Genomic DNA, 26,895 nt, shown 5'->3' on the forward strand with positions numbered 1-26,895 from the left:
TATAAAATGCTAAATCTTCTTGCCATGACTACAACACGTCCATGACAAATTAAATCACTTTTAATATTTGGTGATTGTCAGCTAAATAATAAATATCTCGCCCCGTGTGAATAAAGCAGGAAAACTGAACAGAAGTATATTTTCTGAAAGAATAAAAAAATGATACAAGATGTATGCTCCGTGCCTTCAAACTGAAAATGGGATGTATCCATGACCTCAACTTTGGGCAGACAAGGGAAGATCAACACTTTCACCACAGTAAATACAGCAAATTATCTTCTTATGATGAATGATATAAGCATTTCATGAGCAGCTATAACCCTAAACACTGAATTTGCCATGTAATCTTCCCGTGATCACCACTGTTGGTTCAGCAATTATCAGATAAAATGCTCTCCAGGCATGTGGAAAAAATCACACAGTAAACTTGGCAATAACTAAGCTCACTGCTATAAAAGAAACATAGAGACCAACAAGGCAAAATCCCCAAAATCTAGGTACCCGAAACCTATACCAAGTTATTACTAATAGAGAGCCCATCAGGCTTAGAAGCAAGAACACAAACGCAACCACAATACTGACATGGAAATGGAGTTCGTAAGCTTTTGGATACACATTGGCAGTCTGAATTACCAAAGCCGTGCCAAGCCCAAAAAGCATCTTAAACATAGGCCCGGCAAAGCAACCAGCCATGGCCAGCGCTGGCTGGCCCGCTTTAGCGACTGCCACATCAGCAACAAGATCACCCACTGAGTTTCCCCATGCAAGTACTGTCAGCCCAAGTAGTGCAGGAGGCAACTCAAGAAGTGCTCCGTGTAACGCCCTCAAAATAACAACATTAAACCCATCAATAAAGATATGCATTGATATGTAAAGGTTCCACATTCTTCCATTTATCAGAGTTTCATTACAAAAAGTATTACATGTTAACAACAAAAGCAAATGCCCTATGGGCTTACAGCTTTCCAAGTTAACACTTGGTTACAACAAAAGAGTACTAACTCATTTACACATTAAGCCCTTGGCTTGAATTTACATGTAATACATTAAAAAGTAAAACGACAAAAGTATGTCCGCCTCTAGCCTCCCAAGCTATGTCCTTGGAGGTGGCATGCTACCTGTACCTGAAAATGATATTCCCATATAGGGTGAGCCACAACCCAGTAGAAATACACTAAACCAACCATGAATAATGACTAAAAGATTAGCAATTGATAGATGGCCAACACTGATACATTCACATAAATCACATTTTATGTCATACGACTTATGAGTCCAAGTTACTTTTCATTTTCCCTTTTTCAACAGATAAGCATATAAGCTCTATCCACATTCTCAACAGATATGTATAACAACAATATCCCACATTCACAGATAAGCATATGAGCTATATCCACACTTCACAAAGATAAGCATATGAGCTCTATCTTCACTTCTCTAGACAAGCATATGAGCTGTATCTACGGAGTTCATCCCCTATCTCCTCCCAACGCTATCCGGTTTAGAGGTACATCCCCCATCTTCCCCTAAACCGCGGAGTACATCCCCCATCTCCTCCTCTACACATAACGTATACAAACACATTGGTTCTATATACAATCACTCAATACATACTGTTAATGTATTCTATCAACCGTCAAAATCCATGACACATACCATTGATTAGTTTCCGTTTGCCTAATCATCATGCATTGTCTACAACAATCACGACTATCCTCCACCGATAGCCCAAAGCAGTTATCTCTAAACAGAAAATAAATGCACAATGGATATTCAATCAACATTTCATTCCGGTGAGTGACAAATAATTCAACTACACCTTTTAACCCCATACATTCCCACTCTCACAATTCCATTTCATTTCCTCATTTCTCACAATTAATTATTTCAATTAATCAAACAATGTAATTAGGTCATTTTCCATAATTAACATTTCAACCCTAAGGTCCCATTTTCATCAATGATTCAACATTTATTCCATTTCTCTATGCCAAACATGCATCTAGGTTTATTATGAATAAAACCCCAACTTTTGTAAAATAACACAAAAGCCCCAAACTTTCACCAAATTACCAAACCAACCCCAACATCTCAAAATACTAAAATTTAAAGACAAGATCCATAGAGAGGAGTAGGATATCCCTACCTCGAAGTTTGAGCCAAAAAGGAGATGAAGACTCGAAGATCAACGTGCTCCAAATCCAAACTTTTTCAGATTAAGTCGAAGCTCTCAACGCCCTCTATCTTTTTAACAAAGGCCCTAGGCTAGATTCACACTCTAGGGAGATCAAATCTTAGAGAGAGTGTAAGTTTAGAGAGAGAGAGTCTCGGATCTAGGGTTTGAAAGAAAAAGAAAGTGAAAAACTCATGTTCAAAAACGCTACTGTCCGCTGATATAAAACACGCTCGCTCGAGCGACCAGACACAGAAAACTCTCGCTCGAGCCACGAAGTTCTCGCTCGAGCCGAAAACTCAGAAGTGCGCTCGAGCGAAAGAATGCTCGCTCGAGCCAACAACTCAAACCCTCAGGTCTGCAACCAGAAGCACGCTCGAGCGACAGACTTCTCGCTCGAGCGAAGAACAAGCCAGACCGCTCGAGCGAAGAAAACTCGCTCGAGCCAAGAAATGCAACTCTCAGGTCCAGAACCAGACGCAATCGCTCGTTCGAGCGAAGCCACTCTGGCTCGATCCACCAGACACGAACTCAACTCTCGCTCGAGCGACCAACTCCTCGCTCGAGCGAAGGTCCAAAAATCTGGACAGCAGCACTAGGCTCCCAAACACAACCAACCTGTAACAAACCTACCCAACACATCCTATAACTCAATATACAAAGTAAAAAGGATGCAAACAAGATAATAATCAACTACCAACATCCACAGACACATGTCCGGATCACTGTACAACAAGGGTAAACCCGGGATCGCTATAACCTCCCCCCCTTAAAGAATTTCGTCCCCGAAATTAAGCACAAGTTTTCAAACACAAGTTTCTCTCCATTTAAACAATGTTACATTTTAACATTCAACAATTCGACCCATTACCGGTCATCCCATCCCTTTAACAAGAGGCATCTCACAATATGTAAACAACATATGTACTTTCAACATGCATCAACATTACGCATTTCCTTTCCAATCTCAACGATATATTCAACATATAAAATGTTACAATCAACTTCCATATGAGCCAAGTTCCAAAACATACTTCCAAGAAACCAAAACATTTTCAATGTTTCACAACTTAAGACATATATAAAAGCTCTTAAGTGCAACAATAGTTCAAAATTTAAATACAAGATTACATATCAACAAACAAGTCCGGATATTTCTCACGGACTTCCAACTCACGTTCCCAAGTGGCTTCCTCCACTCTGTGATGTTTCCACAAGACTTTCACCAAAGGAATGGTCTTGCCACGCAGGACCTGATCCCGTCTATCCAAGACCCGAACCGGTCTCTCCTCATACGAGGCATCCTCACGTACCTCTAAATCGGTCCAATCCAACACATGTGATGGATCTGGCTCATACTTCCGAAGCATACTCACATGAAACACGTCATGAACTCCGGACAACTGCGGCAGTAAGGCTAACCGATAAGCAACCTCGCCAATCCTCTCAAGGATCTCAAAAGGACCAATAAACCGAGGGGATAACTTCCCACTCTTCCCAAACCTCATCAGGCCTCGCCTAGGTGATATCTTCAGAAAGACATGATCACCTACCTCAAATGCCAAAGGTCTCCTCCTACGGTCGGCATAACTCTTTTGTCGACTCTGGGCTGTAACAAGCCTCCTACGGATAAGCTCAACTTTCTCTGTCGTCTCCCTAACCAACTCCGAACCCAACAAAGGTGCAGCACCCACCTCGGCCCAACATACTGGAGACCTACACGGTCGGCCATACAAGGCCTCAAACGGTGCCATACCGATGCTAGACTGAAAACTGTTGTTGTAGGCAAATTCTACCAAGGGTAAGTGCCTCTCCCACGTCCCACTGAAGTCCAGGACACAACCCCGAAGCATATCCTCGAGGATCTGGATAGTACGCTCGGACTGCCCGTCAGTCTGAGGATGGTAGGCCGTACTAAAGGTCAACTTAGTGCCCAAGGCACTTTGCAAGCTCTGCCACAACTTAGCAGTAAAACGAGGATCTCTATCTGAGACGATCGTCACTGGGACCCCGTGCAATCTCACTATGTCCCGAATATACAAGTCGGCAAGATGATCTACCGAATCTCTCACGCGCATAGGAATAAAGTGCGCCGACTTAGTCAACTGGTCTACAACCACCCAAATAGCATCACTACCCCGCTGAGTCCTCGGAAGACCTACAACGAAGTCCATAGTGACATACTCCCACTTCCACTCGGCAATAGGCAAGGGTTGCAACAAACCCGCTGGCCTCTGATGCTCGGCCTTCACTTGCTGGCAAGTAAGGCACTTCGATACGAAAACAGCCACATCTCTCTTCATACCCCGCACCAAAACTGGCGACCCAAATCCCGATACATCTTAGTGCCTCCCGGATGCACCGCGAGGCGTGAATGGTGAAACTCTCGAAGCACCTCCTCTCGGCAAGACTCCGGTACAAACAAACGGTCTCGGTATCTCACACTCAGGTCGGGATACACTGTCAAGCCCTTCTCAACTTTCCCACTGGAGATCTTCTCTCGGAGGGATTCTACGTCAAGGTCACCTCTCTGTGCCTCTAACACTCTAGTCACAAGTGTAGGCTACGCAACAACAGAAAACAAGGCCGCAGCCTCAGCTGATTCACTCAGAAGCAAGTCAAACTCGCCAAGTGCACCCAACATCTCCCATTCCCGGATGGCTATACAAGCTACATCACTAATGGACTTCCTACTAAGGGCATCGGCCACAACATTGGCCTTTCCCGGGTGATAGTGTAACTCAAAATCATAGTCCTCAATGAACTCCATCCATCTCCTCTGCCTCAAATTTAAGTCTCTCTGTGTAAACAGATACTTCAAACTTTTGTGATCCGAGAATACCTCGAACCTCTCACCATAAAGGTAGTGCCTCCAAATTTTCAAGGCAAAGATCACTGCTGCTAACTCTAGGTCGTGTGTGGGGGTAATTCTTCTCGTGTATTTTCAACTGACGTGAGCCATAAGCTACCACTTTCCCCTCTTGCATCAACACACAACCCAAACCCTCTCGTGAGGCATCACAATAAACCGCATAACCCAACCCTCTCTCCGGAATAATCAACACCGGAGCGGTGGTCAATCTAACTTTCAGCTCTTGGAACGACTTTTCACAAGTCTCACTCCACACAAACTTGACTTCCTTCCGAGTCAGTCTAGTCAACGGTGACGCTAACCTGGAGAAATCTTTCACAAACCGACGGCAATACCCAGCTAATCCCAGAAAACTGCGGATCTCAAACACACTCTTAGGCTGTGCCCAATCCTGCACTGCCTCTACCTTGGATGTATCAACAGACACCCCTTCCCCGGATACCACGTGGCCTAAGAATTTGACTTCCCTCAGCCAGAACTCACACCTCCCAAACTTGGCATACAGCCTATGGGCTCTAAGTAACTCAAGCACCACTCTTAAGTGTGCCTCGTGCTCCTCCTCAGAAGGCGAATAGATAAGGATGTCATCCACAAAAACGACTAAAATCGATCCAAGAATTCCCGGAAGATCCGGTTCATCAAGTCCATAAAGACTGCCGGTGCATTGGTAAGCCCGAATGGCATCACCAGAAACTCATAATGGCCATACCGCGTACGGAATGCCATCTTCGGAATATCTTCCTCCCTGACCCTCAACTGGTGGTAACCCGATCTCAAGTCTATCTTAGGGAAACAACGGGAACCCTTCAACTGGTCAAACAAATCATCTATACGGGGCATAGGGTACTTATTCTTGACCGTAGCCCGATTCAACTTCCGGTAGTCTATGCACAATCTCAAGGCACCATCTTTCTTTTTAACAAAGAGGGCCGGTGCTCCCCACGGCGAAACACTAGGGCGAACAAAGCCCTTATCGAGCAATTCCTGGAGCTGAACTTTCAACTCAACCAACTCTGCTGGAGCAAAACGGTAAGGTGCCATAGAAATCGGCGCCGTGCCAGGCACTAAATCAATAGAGAACTCTATTTCTCGGTGAGGTGGCAAACTAACAAGATCTTCGGGAAAGACATCCGAATACTCACAAACCACCCTCGGCAATACAATCTGGGTCTCATCACACTCACCACTCTCAAAGCTAGCAAGTAGACCACTAAGCTCACTTCGCCCTCGCGAATCATACCCCGGTGGCAAAACACTACCAACCCGGTCTCCCAAGAAATGGAACCACTCCCCGCTCAAGGTACATAACGTGACCCTCTGGCGGTAGCAATCGATAACTGCCCGGTATGACGATAGCCAGTCCATACCCAAAATAACATCAAAACCCTTCATGGGCATGACAACAAACGGAAAAGGAAGCCTATAGTCGGCGACCTCTATATCACAACCTCTAACACCTTGCTTCAAGATCAACTCACCACCCAAAGGCGATACCACACAAATAGGAGATGCTAACTGTGCCAACTCCAATTCTAAAACAGATGCAAATGCAGCAGATACAAAAGAATGAGATGCACCCGTGTCAATCAACACACTAGCAACCAAGTTGCAAAACAGAAAAGTACCTCTCACTACCGATGGAGCCGGTACTAAATCCTGCGCGGTAACAGCATACACGCGCCCCGTAGGCCCCTGGTCTACCTGCTCACCTCTCGGAGCAAAAGACTGCTGCACAGACTGGGATGACGAAGCTCCCGGATTGGCCCTCGAGGCCTGCACAGACTGAGCTGGCTGAAAACCCTGCGTCTGCCTAGAACCAGACGCTCCCGAAGTGGCACTCAACTGCGGGCAAAACCTCTTCAGGTGCCCAGGCTGTCCACACTGATAACAAGACAAGGGCTGCCCCCTGCCCAAACTCTGACTCTGCGGTCTAGCTGAAGAAGAAGCAGCTCTCTGACCCCCACCCTTCTGCAGGCAAACAGAAACCTTGTGACCCAGCTGGCCACACTTGTAACAAGCAAACTCCCCCTGATTGCCTCTCCCCGAGCCTGCACTCGGCACTGGAAAGGTCGATCTAGAAACTACACCCTGAGACTGCTGAGGGTTATAACCCCTCTGCCTCCTGCCATCACTCTGACCATCTTGGCTCCTCTTGGAGCCCCTCTGCTCTTCCTCCTCTTCCTGCATCATAATCTCCATATGAGCAGCGGCATCTACCAGGTGTCTATACTCTCGGATGTAAGACCCACCAACTCTCAACTTGAGGCCCCGCCTCAACTTCCGCTCAAACTCATAGCAACGGCGTTCCTCAGACGCCACTAGTTCCGGTGCAAACCTGGACAGACTGGTAAAAGTAGCCTCAAACTCGGCCACTGACAAGCCCTGCTGTTTAAGTCGGCTAAACTGGTCCCTCAGCTTCTCCCTAGCTGCTGCAGACAAAAACCTCTCCTGAAAAGCATTCACAAACGCCTCCCAAGTACCACCAACACGAGCCTTCTCGTACTTCCACCATTGACCCGCATCTCCCTTCAGTTGGAAGGATGCCAAGGTCACTTTCAGTGCTCCGTTCTCGATGCCAAGCATCTCGAATGTCTTACTCATTTGCTCTAGCCACTCATCAGCCTTCAGTGGCTCCTTCGGATCCCCGATAAACTCATCCGGATTAGACCGGAAAAACTCCCTCTTCAAGAAAGAAGGCCCTGCCTCAGTTGCCTGATTCCCAGTTCTAAGAATACCCAAAGCTCCTGCTATCTCTCTGGCCAAGGCACCCATAGCCTGCTGACCTACTGGCTCGGCCACATTGGCCTGGCCAACTCCCTCCTGCACTGCCGGAATCTCACCCGGTAACGGTACTTCCTGCCTCGCGGGTCTACCACGCCTAGCACCTCTTCCTCGTCCTGACATCCTAATAAAGGTAACACAGAACATTAGCACATTCACAAATGTGCCGAAACTAAACACCCACGTTCTAGTGCATGGACAACTGTAATTCACTCCACGTAAGCACACAAACACATAAGCACTTACGAATTTCATTTCCAGATAATGATAGTCCCGAGGCGTTACTAGAGTTCCGGTTAGAAATAGCATTGATCAAGTGCTTTTCCAACAAGACTCCCAGAAACCCAAGGATCCAATCAACATCCTAGAAACTAAATCCCATACCCACATAGTCACATAAGCATGTTATCAATTAAGCACGTAGCATATAACACTACATCTAAGTCCCTATCAAGCGAGACAAACCCATTGTGATACTAATCACTTCCCACGTACCCAAAGTATTCGAACCCGGTACGCTCTGATACCAAGTTGTAACGCCCTCAAAATAACAACATTAAACCCATCAATAAAGATATGCATTGATATGTAAAGGTTCCACATTCTTCCATTTATCAGAGTTTCATTACAAAAAGTATTACATGTTAACAACAAAAGCAAATGCCCTATGGGCTTACAGCTTTCCAAGTTAACACTTGGTTACAACAAAAGAGTACTAACTCATTTACACATTAAGCCCTTGGCTTGAATTTACATGTAATACATCAAAAAGTAAAACGACAAAAGTATGTCCGCCTCTAGCCTCCCAAGCTATGTCCTTGGAGGTGGCATGCTACCTGTACCTGAAAATGATATTCCCATATAGGGTGAGCCACAGCCCAGTAGAAATACACTAAACCAACCATGAATAATGACTAAAAGATTAGCAATTGATAGATGGCCAACACTGATACATTCACATAAATCACATTTTATGTCATACGACTTATGAGTCCAAGTTACTTTTCATTTTCCCTTTTTCAACAGATAAGCATATAAGCTCTATCCACATTCTCAACAGATATGTATAACAACAATATCCCACATTCACAGATAAGCATATGAGTTATATCCACACTTCACAAAGATAAGCATATGAGCTCTATCTTCACTTCTCTAGACAAGCATATGAGCTGTATCTACGGAGTTTATCCCTTATCTCCTCCCAACGCTATCCGGTTTAGAGGTACATCCCCCATCTTCCCCTAAACCGCGGAGTACATCCCCCATCTCCTCCTCTACACATAACGTATACAAACACATTGGTTCTATATACAATCACTCAATACATACTGTTAATGTATTCTATCAACCGTCAAAATCCATGACACATTCCATTGATTAGTTTCCGTTTGCCTAATCATCATGCATTGTCTACAACAATCACGACTATCCTCCACCGATAGCCCAAAGCAGTTATCTCTAAACAGAAAATAAATGCACAATGGATATTCAATCAACATTTCATTCCGGTGAGTGACAAATAATTCAACTACACCCTTTAACCCCATACATTCCCACTCTCACAATTCCATTTCATTTCCTCATTTCTCACAATTAATTATTTCAATTAATCAAACAATGTAATTAGGTCATTTTCCATAATTAACATTTCAACCCTAAGGTCCCATTTTCATCAATGATTCAACATTTATTCCATTTCTCTATGCCAAACATGCATCTAGGTTTATTATGAATAAAACCCCAACTTTTGTAAAATAACACAAAAGCCCCAAACTTTCACCAAATTACCAAACCAACCCCAATATCTCAAAATACTAAAATTTAAAGACAAGATCCATAGAGAGGAGTAGGATATCCCTACCTCGAAGTTTGAGCCAAAAAGGAGATGAAGACTCGAAGATCAACGTGCTCCAAATCCAAACTTTTTCAGATTAAGTCGAAGCTCTCAACGCCCTCTATCTTTTTAACAAAGGCCCTAGGCTAGATTCACACTCTAGGGAGATCAAATCTTAGAGAGAGTGTAAGTTTAGAGAGAGAGAGTCTCGGATCTAGGGTTTGAAAGAAAAAGAAAGTGAAAAACTCATGTTCAAAAACGCTACTGTCCGTTGATATAAAACACGCTCGCTCGAGCGAAGCCTTTGTCGCTCGAGCGACCAGACATAGAAAACTCTCGCTCGAGCCACGAAGTTCTCGCTCGAACCGAAAACTCAGAAGTGCGCTCGAGCGAAAGAATGCTCGCTCGAGCCAACAACTCAAACCCTCAGGTCTGCAACCAGAAGCACGCTCGAGCGACAGACTTCTCGCTCGAGCGAAGAACAAGCCAGACCGCTCGAGCGAAGAAAACTCGCTCAAGCCAAGAAATGCAACTCTCAGGTCTAGAACCAGACGCAATCGCTCACTCGAGCGAAGCCACTCTGGCTCGATCCACCAGACACGAACTCAACTCTCACTCGAGCGACCAACTCCTCGCTCGAGCGAAGGTCCAAAAATCTGGAGAGCAGCACTAGGCTCCCAAACACAACCAACCTGTAACAAACCTGCCCAACACATCCTATAACTCAATATACAAAGTAAAAAGGATGCAAACAAGATAATAATCAACTACCAACATCCACGGACACATGTCCGGATCACTGTACAACAAGGGTAAACCCGGGATCGCTATACTCCGAGAGCTGCAAGGCAGTTTAGGAGTTCCCCGGCCATGACAGAGATCCAAAATACGCTCATTACAAATGCTATGAGCACTACGGGAATTTCCTCGGTTTTGGGGGGCTCTTTTTGGACTATGTAGTGAAGAACTGCTAGAGAGGAGCATGCAAAGAGTACTACTAGCCAGAGAGGAAAATGGAAATTCGGAAGGAGAAAACTGATGGGATGATTTAGTGGCATGAATGAGTTACAAGAGTATAGAAGGGCAAGTGGGCAAAGAACAACGTTGGCAGATCGATAGAATCTGTTCCATTGAGAAGGAGAAGTCTGGGGGATAGTGAGTTTTAGAAGAATTGAGACTGGAAGCTCCCACACTTTTGAGATCTGCAAGCAAAGAAAAAGAGAATTAGTCAAAAGAAGAGTAGTACTCATTTATACTATTACAGTAGACAGATGAGCTGATGATGCACATTCTAAAGAAACATTACAGTTGAAGCGAGTACAAAGCAAAGTCACATCATGCATATAGTTCAACTCCAAATGGGCTACTTCTAAAATTACTTCTAATCAACAGCATTAAGTTCCATGACATCATTAAAATTAATGTAACTTTTTTTCTTTTTTCTTTTTTGTTTTTTACAATATAAATTAGTGAATCCAAAGACAAGAGCAATATGCTGGATTGATAATCAAGGAAGCCTATGAAAATAGTAAAAATAGGCATTCCCCCTTTGCCAAGCGACTAAAACCTAACTGACTAAAACCTGAATTAGCAGCTGGGAACTTAGTTGCAGAAAGCCGAGGTGGGGATGGGGGCCGGGAGCTGAGGAGCGAGGGCATATGTAAAAGTTTCTTAGGTTGGGACCACATATGGGAGCATGTATATATTTATTTATTAAATATATAAAAATATTCTAGCAATTATTTTTACTGCTTAGTTGTAATATATGTATTAAAATATGAATAAATATTAGAGATTTATGTCAATTACAAATTATCTTTATTACATATAAATAAATACTATATAAATAGAAACTACTAGAATAAGTTTGAATTATTTTTCTTTTGTTTCTATAAGGTTTATATGTTTGAGAAGTTTCTATCTCAGTTGGGTTTCTTACTTGAAAACACGGAATCGCATTTCTTAGTAAGAAATGCCACTTGAATAGAAGGTTCCTGCAACTAAGGCCGGGAACCTCTAGATCAGAATAAATCAGGGTGTGTGAAGGAGCCATTATTTGTCCCTCTTTGTTCCTCTCTATAAAGAGAGGCTGCCACATGAACCCAAAGATCGCAATTTTGTTCTCTATAGCATTTAAAGGCAAAGTCCATCGCATAGAGCCATTCCAGTAAATGTTCCTCAAGCTACAAACAACGGTTCATCAACAGGAAAAATGTCACTTCATGAAATCATAATATGCCCATTATCATATACAATGTAAGACACAACTATGTGAGATTTAATGCTAATGGGTGATTTGGACTCTATATATGGAATCACTGTTTGTTCACACCGAAAACATATTTATGTATTACTGAGAAACAAAGTGAACTCAACATAACCTAACACACTAGTTTTGCAAGGACACAAAAACATTCAGCATTAAGCTCTATTGATGATCATAGCTTCTTCACTTATATGCATCTAGTTTTTGTTCACTGCTACAAGCTAAGATCAAATACAACCTAACCCCAACTCCAAGGGGTTCGCCGAGTAGTAAAGATTTAAGGATAAAATACAAGATCTCGAGTTCAAGTCACTCCAAGGTGTCACTGGAGGTAATTTCAAGGCCCTTGGATTAGTAAAGATGCGTGTAAGCTGGCCCGGACACCCAGTTATCAAAAAATACAACCTAACCCCTATTTATCCCAGCATTCTATACCTTAAAGCATGTGTAGCCCAAATAGAAGCAATATGCTCAATTTCACACATTCATACTTGATGTAGTGGAAACGTGTGATAGTGATGATTTTAGGGTCCGTTGATTCAAAAATGAATACCTGCAAACAAGATTCTAAGATCCTTCTCTAAACATGTTGATTCACACAGAATATTGGGAGTAAAAGGCTCAACAATGGTTGATTCTAAAAGATATACCCAAGGTTATAACAAAAGAGTACGAACTTGAATTGTATTAATCATCAAAACTGTGCTGCCCCAAGACTTGCATCTTTATTTATAATTCGCCTAATTCATATAGAATAAGAAACTAATAAAATAGGAAATAAAATAAAAACTAATAGAATTGGAAAACTAAATAATCCCAAATCAGGAAAATTTCACTTTGCTAGTTTTTGGTTTTCCAAAAACACTTTTCAGAAAATTATACTTTATTGTTTTCCATATTTTTTTGTTTTTACTGAATTTTTTCAATATTTTAAAAAAATTGTTTTAATTTTTAGACACACCTAACATAAATACACATAAAAAGTATAATTTTTGTGAAAAAAAATATTTTAAAAATTCACTAAATACCAAAAATACAAAAAATAAAAATAAAAAAATACGAGAATTCAATATATTTTTCATATTTTTATGTATTTATTAATTTTTTAAAATAGTTTTTCACAATTTTTTTACTTTTTAGATACATCTAAGTAAGGTGCATCTAAAAAAATAAAAAAAAATGCTTCAAATTTTAAAAATATTCACTAAAAAAAAAAAATCAATTTTCAAAAAACTTAATCCAAAAAACTCAAACCAAACACACATGATAATTCTAGTCTATTCTATAGTAAATTACAATATTTCTAATTAACTATTATTTTAAAATAATAAAATATAAATATAATTTTCTTAAGATTTTGACTGCATCAATAACCCTTCAAAAAAAAATAATAATAATAAAATATCAAAAATGGCATTTTTTATAATCAAATACTTCATTTCATAAAATTTGACCACATCCAGATTCAGTCCCCTTCTGAACAGTGGCTGCCAGAAAAATTTCCAAGCAGGAATTCTTTAGTGCTTCCCTTTAAGCAACTTAGGGACATCCCAAGCATTTTCATTTGCAATTGTGCTAATCAACAGCCAAAAAGTGATAATCAACTGCCTAAAAGTGAAGACAACAATATCATTCATCATATCTTTCTACTATATACCTCTGATATTTCACATTATAAAAATCCAATTACTCTACCCAAAATGAGGAACATCATTTTCAAAAATGAACTAAGGGAAAACTTTATGATTCAAATTAGTGATTTTAGAATTACAATTTCCTGTTCCTGTTCTGGGCAGGTAAAGACAACAGAAACATTAATAGGTTTAGCAAGAAATCCAAAGAAAAGTTGTAAAGGTCAAGTTGGGAGGGAGGCGTATAAAAATCTAAAAAGTTCCCAATTTGAATAACCCTAACAAACCCCAAAGACCATATGACATGCAGTGGAATCTCCCTCAGGAAGTGGATGGCCTGAGTTCACCATTCCCCTTACCCCAAGACATTACCATGTTATGTACAAGATGGGTTACAATCCTATTCATAGTAATAGGAAATTTGATCATGTCATAGAGCATTGAAAATTAACCATGTTATGTACTTATGTACTGCACATTTTGATATACTATGTCTCCTTGCCTTCACCAGTACAAGACATTTATAAATGCTTCTATATAGTTGGAAGGCATTATATATATTTTTATGAGAAAGGTACTTTCTACATACGTAAATTTATTTATACAAGTTAAAGACATTTTATCCTCCACCTAGGAAGCATAGATATGGATACGAGATACAGAGATGATACGATACGAATACGGCAATACGACAAAATCTAAAAAAATAAGATACGGGTACAGCTAGGATACGTTTTTGAAAAAGATATTTTTAAAAATTATAGGTAGTCGGGTACATATGAGCTCAAGAATGTTGAGAAACCATATTGTTTTTTTATAATGCAAAATACTAATCTTTAATTATTAGGTATTAATTTAAGTTGGTACCTAGTTTACTTCTTTTAATTTTTAATAGGTCTTATAAATATTTCATTTCAATATCACCAAAGATATTTAATTTAATTTTACTTTCTATGTAGCTATAAGGGACATGCATGACACAACAATTTGACAAATTATATTACTTTAATTTGCTATATTCTTCTTATCAAAGAACTAAACAAAATATTGAAAAAATATTCTTGTATTTATCCTCGCAATTATATTATATTATATTATATTATAATGCTATGCAATAAATGCTACAAATCTAATTTCGTAAAGGTAATATGTGACTTGGATTATCCAATATTTCAAAATTAATAAAAAATTAATTAAGAAGCATCCGATACTTTTGGGAAGTATCCGATACGTATTGAGTATACAAGGAGTATCGGCATCCAATACAGATACGATACGAATACATTGCCTTTTTAAAAGTATATGTGCTTCATAGTCCTCCACACTGCTAGACACAGAAACCTTCTATCTCATATCATGGTATCTTCTAACTCATATCACACCATCATTAATGGATAATAATGGTGATTAGTTATATTTCATGTCATGTTAAGTACTCAAAATCAACAAATTGATTCTGAAATCTCAATAATTGTTTTGTTGTTTCAGTGAACTCATTTGTTGCTATAAAAATCAATGCATCAAATTACAACCATTTTTTAGCCCGTTGGACCCAGGCCCATGACTCAGGAAGCCCAATCGATAGCAGGTAAGGTCAATGGTCATGCCCAATGATCTATGTCAGGTTTAGTGACCCAACTTGGGAGTTAAGAGGGCTGACCTTGCCAAGCTGGCTGGGAGAGCACTAAGTTGGTTGGGAAAACCCATTCCAAACCTAGCCCAGTCTCATGGTTAGCTCTTTTGAAGATAAGATTATATTGTTAAACATATCAGAATATATGGAATCATGAGATCTTCATATATTTTGATATCTTCCATATCTTCTAAAATCTTTAACAATATAGTCTTATATTCAACAAGTTCATCAAGGCAATTCATTGTCCCAACTTGGGCAAGAACACGGGGTTTAAGGTTACAACATCAAGGTACACATGGCATGATATCAAGTGATCCTCTCCACCTACAACTACACTACCTAGTAGAAGGACGTATTTCGTAGCCTTAACCTCCTGGAATGATGGAAGTCCACGTGGCACTACTCAAGTAGAGGAAAGACTAACAGAATTATTCTTTGGAGCACAACCGTTAGAGGCAAGTCTATGTATATACACCCAACTCTTCTATGAAAGATACACTATCTATTCTACCATAATTCTCCATTGTCATCTTCCTCGAGCACAAAACTCACTTGATCATTGGAGGGCCCATGAGAAGGACAACCATCAATGTACTCTTAAGGGTTTGTTTGCAGGTGTTCATGCAGAAGGAAGATCAGGTTGGATGCGCCTAAAGTGCAAAACAAGTCCAAAGTGGAACATTAACCAAGCAGAATGCACCACACGTGCGGAGGGCCATTCCTGCATGTGTAGGTGATTGAGGCCGAATTGTGCAACACTAAGGCCGATAATTAGGATCTCTTAACCCTACTTGCCTGTCAAATTATATATTTTATGCATGTTTAATGCCAATTAGGTTGGACACAGCGGGAGCATAAAATGAGCAAAAATGCAAAAATTAGAGAGAAACATGCTTTCCGCACGTTCTTGCACGTGCGGAGGACTATTCCCGCACGTGCGGCCCATTCATCGCAGCCAAACAGAGCCTGAAAAAATTGCACGTGCGGAGGCGCATTCCCGCACGTGTGGTGGAATTTTCCGCACGTGCGGCCCTACATCGGGAAACATGCCTGATGTTTTGAATTTGGAAAAAAATAGCAAAGGTATAAAAAGACAGAAAAAATGCTAGATTAGGGTTTTGATAATTTGCAAAGGGAGAGAGAGGTTAGGGTTTGGAAGAAAAAGAACTTGAAGTTTGAAGAATGTCTCCCATGGTGGCTTCTTCTCCCTCTACTTCTTCCACTCCTTCATGAATGGCTAGGATCCTATTTATAAAGTTTTGATGAAACCCTAGCCAAATAAATAGGGTTTTCTTTTTGCTTTTTGATTATGTAAAGGTTTGAACAAGTTGCATGGTGTTTAAGAAGTTTCAAATATATTTTTTCCATTATCTCTTTAAGTATTCTTCTTTCTATGATTATTGAATACTTTCCATGCAATGGTTTTCTTTTCTTTTATATTCAAGGTATGAGACGAGCCATACTACAAGGGACGAGTCGTTTTGCTACCCTAGTTTAGAGCGAACAACTTGTGCTACTTGAGATGGTTCATGCCTATACATTGAACATGATAATTCTCTTGATCAATACTTTGAACTTGTAATTGCGAAATACTATTTAGTTTGAACCGTAACATAACTGATTTTCAAATTGAAACCTTATTTATGTAACTAGTGGTGAATTAATTACCCTAGGTATTTCCACAATCAGTAATTCCAATTTCATTTTTAATCGCTAGTTTAATCGCTTTGTTTAATTTAATTATCATTAGGTTATGAACAACCATCTTTTTTATTAAAATTAATTTAGAAATTTAACAATTAAATTTAATTTCCCGTTTGTCCCCATCGATACCTAGACTTACCGTTATTCTAAGGAATTTGATATAGTTTAATGTTTATTTTTGGCGTGTGAAACGACCCATCAGCAGCCCCCCTTCTCAAGGCCAAAAACAGTTGCAATAATCCGTACGTGCAAAGGGTATTTCCCGCACGTGTGGCACAACTCGAGATGCGTACCAAAATTCTAAAAGTCACCTGTTTTGTTGGAAAAGTATAAAAGGGGAAAGAAAGGCTGAAGAAGGGTTCGATTATTTTTGTAAAGAAAAAGAGGCTAGGATTTTTGGAAGATAGAAAGCTTGGGACTTCAAGGTTGAAGGTGCTCTTTCACGGTGGCTTCATCCTCTTCATCTTCCCACTCCTCCATGAGTGTCTAGTTCTCCAATTTCTAAGATTTTGATGAAACCCTAGCCATGTAAATAGGTTTTCTTAGGTTTCTGACTTGTGTAATGGTTTGAATGAGTTGTATTGTATTGTTTAGAAGTTTTTCAATACATTTTCTATTATTTTCTCAAAGTGTTCTTCTTTTTGTGATTGTTGAATTCTTTCCATACAATTGATATCATTTCATTCGTATTCAAAATATGAGACGAGTCATGCTACGAGAGATGAGTCGTGCTGCTATCTTAGTTTAGAGCGAACAACTCATACTACTTGGGATGATTCATGCCTATAAGTTAAACGCGACAATTCTCTTGATCAATGCTTCAAGCTTGTAGTTGTGAAGCATTGGGTAGTTCAAACAGTAACGCAATCAATTTTCAACTTTAAACCCTATTTATGTATCTAGTGGTGGATTCATTGCCCTAGGATTTTCCCCAACTCAATTCCTCAAACCCTATTATTTATTGTTAATTTAGTTTCTCATTTTCAGTTTTATTCTCGTTTCAATATCTTAGCCATCAACCATTCCCATCAAATTTCGCATTTAAAATAGTTAAATTTAACATTAGTTCCTATGGATCGATACCTAAACTTGCCATTATTCTACGGAAATTAGATATAGTTTAGTCTTTATTTTTGGTGTGCTTAACAACCCATCAAAAGGTAAGGTCGAAGGGCTCGTGATTTCTGATGAAGTAAGCTGGCCTTAAGAGAGAGAGAGAGAGAGAGAGAGAGAGAAACAGATTCTTGCTTAGGATGGCCTCTGCTCATAGAAGAGCTAAGCATATAGGATAGATGAAGATTATTGGTGAGGATTTGATGCAGCAAGAGGCTACTTCCATGGACATTGTGGACTTCTACAAGAGATTATACTTTGAGTCAGATTTGAGAAGACATTTTATTGATGTCTTGGAGTTGGATTCTATTCAAGATGAGGAAAGAACTTGGCTAGAGAGAATGATCTATGGAGGAAGTGATTGCGGCCTTGAAGAGTCTCAATGGAGATAAGGCTTATGGCCTGGCGGATCCTCTATAATTTTCTTCCAACAGTGTTGTTAAATTTAAAGAAAAATATAAAATACCACGACGTCAAGGTGACACTCTACTGCTAAGTTATATGACTTTTCTAACTCTCCATCAGGAAATAGAATTAACTAATCATATGTTTAAACGTTGAAAAACTCAGTGCCACATCTGAATGTGAGACATTGTATATGGTAGGCCTCATTTGTTTGGGCGTGTAGCTATATGGACCCCTTCCTTGAACAAGTACATGACAAGACTTCAGTTGTTTATGGTAGGCTTTCAAATGCAAGCAACGGTTTTTCAATGGCAAGAGGAGGATTGAAATTGCGAGTACATGAGAATGCTTCACTTGTTTATGGTAGGCTTTCAAATGCAAGCAACGACTTTTCATTCAATAGCAAGAGGAGGCCTGAAATTGCAGACTAGTCACGCTAACAACTGAACCCATTGTAGTGTTATGATAGCAGTCATATTGATGTACAAAAGGGAAAGAGACCGAATCACTAAAGAGGCCACATCCCTAACACACTCACAATATTGTTAAGCCAGAAACTCCCTAATACACTGAGAAACCCATTATTTATAGGCTAATAATCCTAATTAAATTAAAAATATCTTACTAAATTTATGGAATAAAATATAACTAAATATTAATAATAATAATAATCTATCAATTACATTTGTGGGATCAAAACGTCTTTGGTCCATGTAATGGACCCACACAGGCTTCACCCCAAACTTCCAAAGATGATAATGAGCTTCCATTCAGTCAAAGGTCCAGCCATCACATACACTCCTATGAGACTTAAGAGTTTGAGAGGAACCTAAACGCCTCCTTTATTGTTCTAGTGCCAACAGATTGTGCTATGGATGATATCAAAGATTATAAGTCGACTAGCTTGACTAGCAGTGTTCATAAAGTCTATAATGTCTGTGGAAGGAAGATAACTCCTTGATGTACTACTGGTGGCTAAAAAGTGTGTGAGCTCTACAATAGAGGGAAACATTCTTTGCAAGCTAGATATTGAGAAGGCATATGATCATGTATGCTGAGATTTCTTAATCAATTTACTAGAGAGGATGGGCTTGGGGGTGAGGTGTTGTAGGTAGATAAGCTTCAACATCTCTTCTGTAAAGTTTTTTCCCGATAGTAAAAGGGGAAGATAAGAGCCGTTTTAGAGCTCTAGGGCTTGTGACGCTCAACTGCTACTCTTTTTCATCCTTTTAGAGGTGCTTAATCATATGATTCAGAGGATGGTTTTGATAGTGAGATACTTTGGACACAAGGTGGGTAATAGAGGTGATGAGATCGTATTAGAGTTTCATTTTCTATTTGTTTTGCTAAAAAAAAAAAAAAGAAGAAGAAGAAGGAATTGAGAACTTTGAGATGTGTATTACTTTGTTTTGAAATAGTGTTGGGCCCTAGGGTTCACATGAAAAGGAGTGACATCATTATGATTGGTGTGGTAGATGATGCGGATATTTTGGCAACTGATTTGGAATGTAGGTTGGTATCTGTCTTCGACCATCCTGGAGCTTCCATTGACTTGTCCTTCAAAAACAAGGCTCCTAAGGATGTAGTGGTGGAAAGGTTTGAGAAGTGGTTAGCTAAATTGAAGAGACAATACGCATCTGAGGGGGGCAGGCTTACTCTCATCAAAAGCACCATTTCCAGCCTTTCTATGTTCAGTGGTCTATTTTAACTATCCCTATCTAAGTTGTGAAAAGGTTGGAGAAATTGATGAGGAACTTTCTTAGGTGGATGGGGGGAAGGGATTGAAGTGAAGTTGAAGTATCATCTTGTATACTAGGACAAGGTTTGTTTACCTTTGAAAGGAGGCTTGGGGATTTGTAGGTTAGAGGTGTTCAACAAAGCCTGGTTAGAGGAAATGGATATGGAGCTTTACATGGAAGAGGAAGAGATGTGAACAATGATTAGTGGAAAATATGGTCATGGTTGGGGGATTGGTACACTTAATATAAGGGGTCATATGATGTGGGAACTTGAAAAATCATAAAAAATATTTCTTTCTTTTGAAGGGCTTCATTGCTGGGGAAGGATCGTAGAGTGCAATTGTGGTAGGATCCCTAGTGTGGTCAAAAGGTAGTTAAATAAGGTTTTCTAGACCTTTATGAAATTGCAGTTAAATCTTAAATCTGAATGAAAGATTGTCGGACCTTATCTACCATGGGAGTGCTACAGAATCCGATCTTCTAGAGAGACTTTTTCAAGAAGGGTGTTTTGGGTCAAGAGGGTGCAAGCACGAATGGAAGATCCTTTGGTATGAAGAGAGTCCAAGAACAACACTTTTTTAAGTGGTTTCCTTTTTATCGGAAGTTTGGGTAGGGGATGAAGGCTTTCCTTAGAAAGTGACTCGACACTCAAAAGCTCCTTAGATGGCAGCTAGAGAAGTTATCCTAATGACAAATAATCTGAGAAAGAGGTGCCAATTTGTGTTACATTGGTCTTGCATGTCCTCCAGAACACGAGGAAGAGTATGATTTATCTTCAATTGCACTCTGTGTTTGGAGTTGAGTGCGTGATGCCAGAGTCAGTTAAGGAGGGGAAAGGGATGTTGTAGTGGAAAATATAAAAATTATTAGGAAAGGGATGTCATAGGGGAAAATATAAAAATTATATGGTGCATCTAGAGAGAGAAATATGGGAACTTTTGAAGGTGTACAGATTGATTATTTGTTTAAAAAGAACCATGCTTATCTCTATAAATTTCTGGCTTAGAAAGAAATTTTTTTCTGCCTCTCTTTTGTTGACTTTTTGAAGGAAATGTATATCCACAAAGACATGTTGGAAAAGTGTATGAGATTCATAGTTCTGTTATTGTTGTATAATTATGTGTATAGGATTGTGCCCCTTATTTAGTTGGCTCCTGATGCTCAATAACTTTAAAACAAATTGAGCTGAAATTTATTATCATTTTCATTAGGTGCCTTCCGATTTGCTAACAATTGACTATTCCTTAAGCCAGTTTTAGCAAAAAATATGTAGTTTCTTCAATTCTGCCCATATTAATAATTATGTTTTTTGTTCCACACTCATGCATGCGGTCAGTGCTGAGTCCAGTGCTGCAACCTAAGTTGTGTACAAAATTATAAACCAACTATACGTTGCAAATCCATTGTTGAATTGCATCAGGTCATAAGCTATGATTCATAGACTCATGTATGGGTGTCAGGTGCGATTTAGAGTCTAAGCCAGATTCTTCAAATTGCTGTCTAAAAGAACGTCTAAAAGTACAAAGACATGGCTAGACATTCATATTTCATAATATTCAGTTTTCTGGGATAAAATGGTTTCTCAAAAGTAACATAGAGCATTTTATGCGTAAAGTGAGAGTTTTATATTGAATAACATCAGGTAATAAGCTATGTTTCATGGACTAGTGTATGGGTTTCAAGTGCCAACATGAGTCTAAGCTAGATTCTTCAAATTACTGTGTCTAAAAGCACGAATATACAACTAGACATTCATATTTCATAATATTCTTCTTCGATTTTCTAGGGTTAAATGGTATCTCAAAAGTAACATAGAGCATTTTATGCATAGCGTGAGAGTTTTATGTACCATCAAACAGTAAACTCAATTACTAGACATGGTTACTACTGGCACATGCTCAACTAGACATGTCGGACAAATATCTTATACCTTTACCCAAGGGTAAAGTGTTTGTTTGCACAATTACGTCACATGAATTTAGGAGTTTACTAAGGAAATAAATTAGACTCCATGTGCTTACTTTTTGCAAGAAACCATGGGTGTGTTTGGTTTGTGCTTGTAGAGTAGTTTTTGAGATAAAAAATACAAAAACTTGTTTGGTTTGCCTCTTTTCAAAAATGATTTTAGAAAATTATTTTGGAAAGAAAGTTTTAAAAAAAGTGATTGATTTGATGTGTATGAGAGAGAGAGTGATTTTAGAAAATAGGTAACCAAACAAAATTTTGAGATTTTTTTTGGAAAAATTTGTTTGGTTTGATTACTCTTGAAAATTTGTATGTAGAGAATTTTTCCCATAAATTTTTCAGAAAAACAAACCAAACAAACCCCATATCTTTGAGGCAGATAAACCAAGCATCTAGAAGATTTTAGGAGAAGCCTGGGTCTGGAGAAGTATCTCTCTTAATCGACCTACCTAAGGTAGCTAGACCTACACAAAGTAACACATTGCAGTGAACCTTCATCTCCAGCCAATAGACCCCAAAGCGTCGTAGTGCATGCTAAGTTGTTCGGCATGTGTAGGTCTCACCTCTTGGCCTTGGTGAAGAGGCAAAAGATATCACCTAGACTGAGATTGCGGCATGTACTAAGTTCCATCGTCTTGAGATTGGTCAATGAGATTGAACAAGTGTCCCATGATAGCAAACACATGGCGATCCCAAAACTAAAGTATTAGGCAAGCATGTACGGTGTCATTTCTAGGATGTACAAAAGAGGAATGATAGTAGTATATATTTCTATAATGGTTTCCTATTCATCCTCATAGTGTGCACATTCAATTGAGTATAAATGAATATTCAGTAAATTATGCAACTGCATTAGTAGAAAAAACTAAGCATGATGATGCTCCAACAAATAGCTAAGGTGCAGAGGTGAGTAGTAGTGCCATAGAGAATCCAAACATATCATCGGAACTGTAGCTCATAACAAGATATTACATTGGGAAAGAAGGCATCCATTACATTCTTAGTCATTTCATGTCAAGCAAATTTTTACTATCTCTAATAATCAACATTTCAAGTATTAGATCCCTACTCAGACTGCAGAATTAGATCTAAGTTTCAATCACACATTATTATTGATACATGATAGCTGTACTTAGTTAAACCAATTGCAATACTAACCAGGCAATCACAACTTTCACACTATTAATACGATGAGATAATACATAGATAGATCATAAACAATGCAAGATATCAGAATTGTAAAATTGTAACCCAAAACATACCTGCCTACCAACTTGTCGAAAATGAAATCCCGGCTTCCCTCCCTCTACTTTCCCCAACAATTCTTCATTTTCATAATCCAGCGCAATCAAATCTTTCTGAACCTCAACATCCCCAACCAAACCACCACCCACCTCAACCCCACTTTTTCTTTTCCCACCATTCATCCCCAAATCCATCCAAAACACAAACCCAACAAAGAAAAGATAGAACCCAACAAACCCAATAGCCTGCCATAGAAAAATCTCAGCACTAAGATACACATAGAACAAGAACAAAGCTGCAGTCAAGTAAAACAACACGTCCCTCACAAAAGGCACAGGGTCCACAGAAAAGGGTGCTGCATAAATCGCCACAAACCCAACAACCAATGCCGAAACAAACGTCCCGGCCGACAAAATCGCGCCGAACCCAGTCCTCGGATGGCCTCCGCAGACCGCAACGACCGATGCGAACACATCGGGGGCACCATTGCCGAGTGCAAGAAGAGTCACAGCCCCAATACTGGGTGACAAATTGAGGTGGGTAACGAGCTTGGTGACCACAACAGAGAATTGATCCTGAGCGGTCTTGACGAGGACATAAAACTGGAAGAGGATAGTGAGGAAGAGAAAGGGGACAGAGGCAAATGGGTTTTGGTGGAAGAGGCAGAAATGGAGAGAGAAGTAGTTGATGAGGCTGTTAGAGTCGCCATTGCAGTGGAGGAGAGAGAAAGAGCAGCGATTGTGAGGTGGGGTTCGGAGGATGCAGGAGCAGGAGAGGGAAGTAGTGGTGGTGATGGTGTTGAGGAGGGACCTGTGGGGGATTAATGGGTTTGTGGAGGGGTAGTTTGGGGAGGGTGTGAGGAAGAGGAAGAAGAGGAGAGTGGAGAGAAGGATGAGTGAGATTGTAGGGGTTTTGAGGGAAGAAAGGAAGAGAGAGAAGGCCATGCCATTCCAATCCAAACAAGGTTTAAGCTCTTTCTCTCTTTCTTGGGTGAGATTGGAGAGTGATGAGTATTGGCTGGTACGAGTCTGTGTCCCTTTTTTCTCTCTTGAATCTTTGACGCGTTTTCGTCGCTTTCTCAACACCTGCAACCTGTAATTGAAGTTTTATTTTTTTGAATAATAATATATGTATTTATTATTTTTTTTTAATAATAATATATGTATCAATTAGTATCTATATAATAAGGGAAGAATGTTTTTGAAAATGTATAAAATGTGTGTGAGATACATTTGATATTAACGGTTGAGATGAATCTTAAGTTTATATCCACGGTTCAAATTGGTTAAAATGAATGATGATTGCCGCCTAAATATACCCACGTCTGATCCCATCCTCCCTACCTGTCCTCTCTCTCTCTCTGTTCTTCTCTTATTCGACAGAAGCAAAAAAAACCCCACCCTCTTCGCTACCGACGCTCCTCCTTCCCACCCTCTTCGCTACCGACGCTCTTCCCCCTCCTCATTCGTCACGCTTCTCTTCATCGCAAGGTAAGATTCCCTTACAACCCTTTTCGATTTCAGTATAGTTTTGTGGCTTTGATCATATATCCCAAAGAGTTGGGGCTTTGATCATATAACAGATTACTCATTTTGGTTTTGATTTTTGTTTTTCTAAACCTTAAATTGATTTGTTAATTAAGGTTTTTTAGGTATTTGGATTGCTCTAAATCAAGTTTGTAAGATTTGGTTTAGTAATATGTGTTTGTTTCCCTTTTTTTTTTTTCCTCCTTTATTGGTTTATTTCCTCCTTCTCGATTAACGCCATTGTTGAGAGCAACTGCCTAATTATTGCAGCTATTGCATTTTTTTGTTGGAACTTTTGAGTTTTTTTCCCCACTTCAGTGTTTTGGTAGGGTTTTCAATTGATCTGATTGAGAACTGCGAAACTGTGCTTTGATTGGCTCACCAAGTTCGCTCCTCTGTTTGCTCCTACTTCATGAATAGAATAAATGAATAACTCAACATGATGATGAAATTGATATTCAATTCGACTTTATTATGTTCTTGAGTCTTAATTCGTGATTTAATCATAATAAACGAATCTTAATTTTTAAACTTTCCTAATTGTTTTTAATTCTTTCAAACTAATATAATAATGCCTCCTTTTCTAATACAGGCTGCATCTGGTAGACGAACTTGCCAACTTCTAGAAAGTCAGATGGCCTATAAGAGTTGACTGACTTGCTTTATGTTATTCATTTACAATACATGGTAACTTTGTAAGGTTATTTTTAATTTTACTATTATTATTTTTATTTTTATTTTTAAATTTGATGGAGTATGACATATTGTGCTATTCAAGTTCGATTTCTGCATCTCGATTTCTGGTTTGTATCTCTCTATTGGGTTCGATTTCTGTTTCATGCATGGCTGATTTCACCTCATCAGGATAATTTACTTTTGTATATTATTTTGGCCTTTTTTAAAATAATAATAACAATAGAGATTGGCCCTAATTATGCTTTGCCAAATCTTTACAATTTACTCATGATTGTCCATACTGTCCTATGCATCTCTCACTCATGCTTATGTATGCCTTTAAATGTTTAGGTGTTCATGTCTTCTGTCATGCTCTTTTGCAATGCACTTGCAGACTGAATGTATGCATATTTATTTCCAATCAATTTTTTATTTTTGTGTCATTACTGCAGTCTTTCAATTTAATCTGTAGCACCATGTATGTGCCTATGTATTTGAAATCTGATCTTCCATTGAAACCTTTGGTTTATGTTTGGATTTGGTCATACCAGATTTTGCCACAGTTGCTCTATTACTTTGGTGTGAAAAATGGTGTGGATTCTCTTGATTGGGCAACTATTGTTGTCTATACATGTAAAATGTTATATACATGTATAATCATTACTCATCCTTCAAAAATTCTGAAATGGGTTTCATTTTAAAAAATTATTGATTGATCATTTTTCCAACTGAAAAACAATGTTATAAAGGAAATTGGAAAAAGCAAAAATAGGCAAAAATGATCTCTCTTTAGAAGACCTATGTTATCCTTCCTCTCAAGTGGTGTCTACACCTACATTTTAGTTGATGGGAAATAGGTATTGAATTGCTAATATGGATTACAAGCTTCCTTAATTTCCTAATAATCATGCAAATTTTGTTTAGGCACGTAATGGCACCTAAATTGTTATCTTGCTCTAAGCACACTAAACATCAGTGGACTAGCTTTAAAGTGTTCCATCGATGGTTTAAAATATGTAGATCTGTACATAAATATTTTTGTGCATCAGCATCACTATGTGTGTGCTGTATGCCACATAAAATTTGTTTGCGTCACGTATATATCTACCTTTGCATGTCTATAGTTTATGTTTCAGGTGTGTAAGGTGTTGGACTTGGAACATTTCTAATTTAATAACTAGCCAATTCACATCTTGGAATATCATTCATCGTTATTATTATTTTTTTACCTCTGAGCTATAATATTATTGATCTGGTTGGTTAATTCAATTCTTTCTTTAAATATAACAGGTATTGTAGGTATGAAAGTGCTAAACCCTTATGGCCC

General features: G+C 39.2%; 1 protein-coding gene across 1 annotated transcript; it reads right to left on the bottom strand.

Annotated features, from left to right (window-relative positions):
- LOC114291367 (cation/calcium exchanger 5) lies at positions 1-24,423 on the bottom strand. The gene is given in 3 exon segments (XM_082915040.1): positions 1-809; positions 10,472-10,865; positions 23,385-24,423. Coding segments are annotated over 3 exon segments (1,716 nt in total). The 5' UTR covers positions 24,312-24,423; the 3' UTR covers positions 1-414.
- Positions 24,424-26,895: the final 2,472 nt, after the last annotated feature.

Source organism: Camellia sinensis, chromosome 2 (assembly GCF_055761805.1).
Source record: "Camellia sinensis isolate YWXY chromosome 2, ASM5576180v1, whole genome shotgun sequence".
Taxonomy (NCBI): domain Eukaryota; kingdom Viridiplantae; phylum Streptophyta; class Magnoliopsida; order Ericales; family Theaceae; genus Camellia; species Camellia sinensis.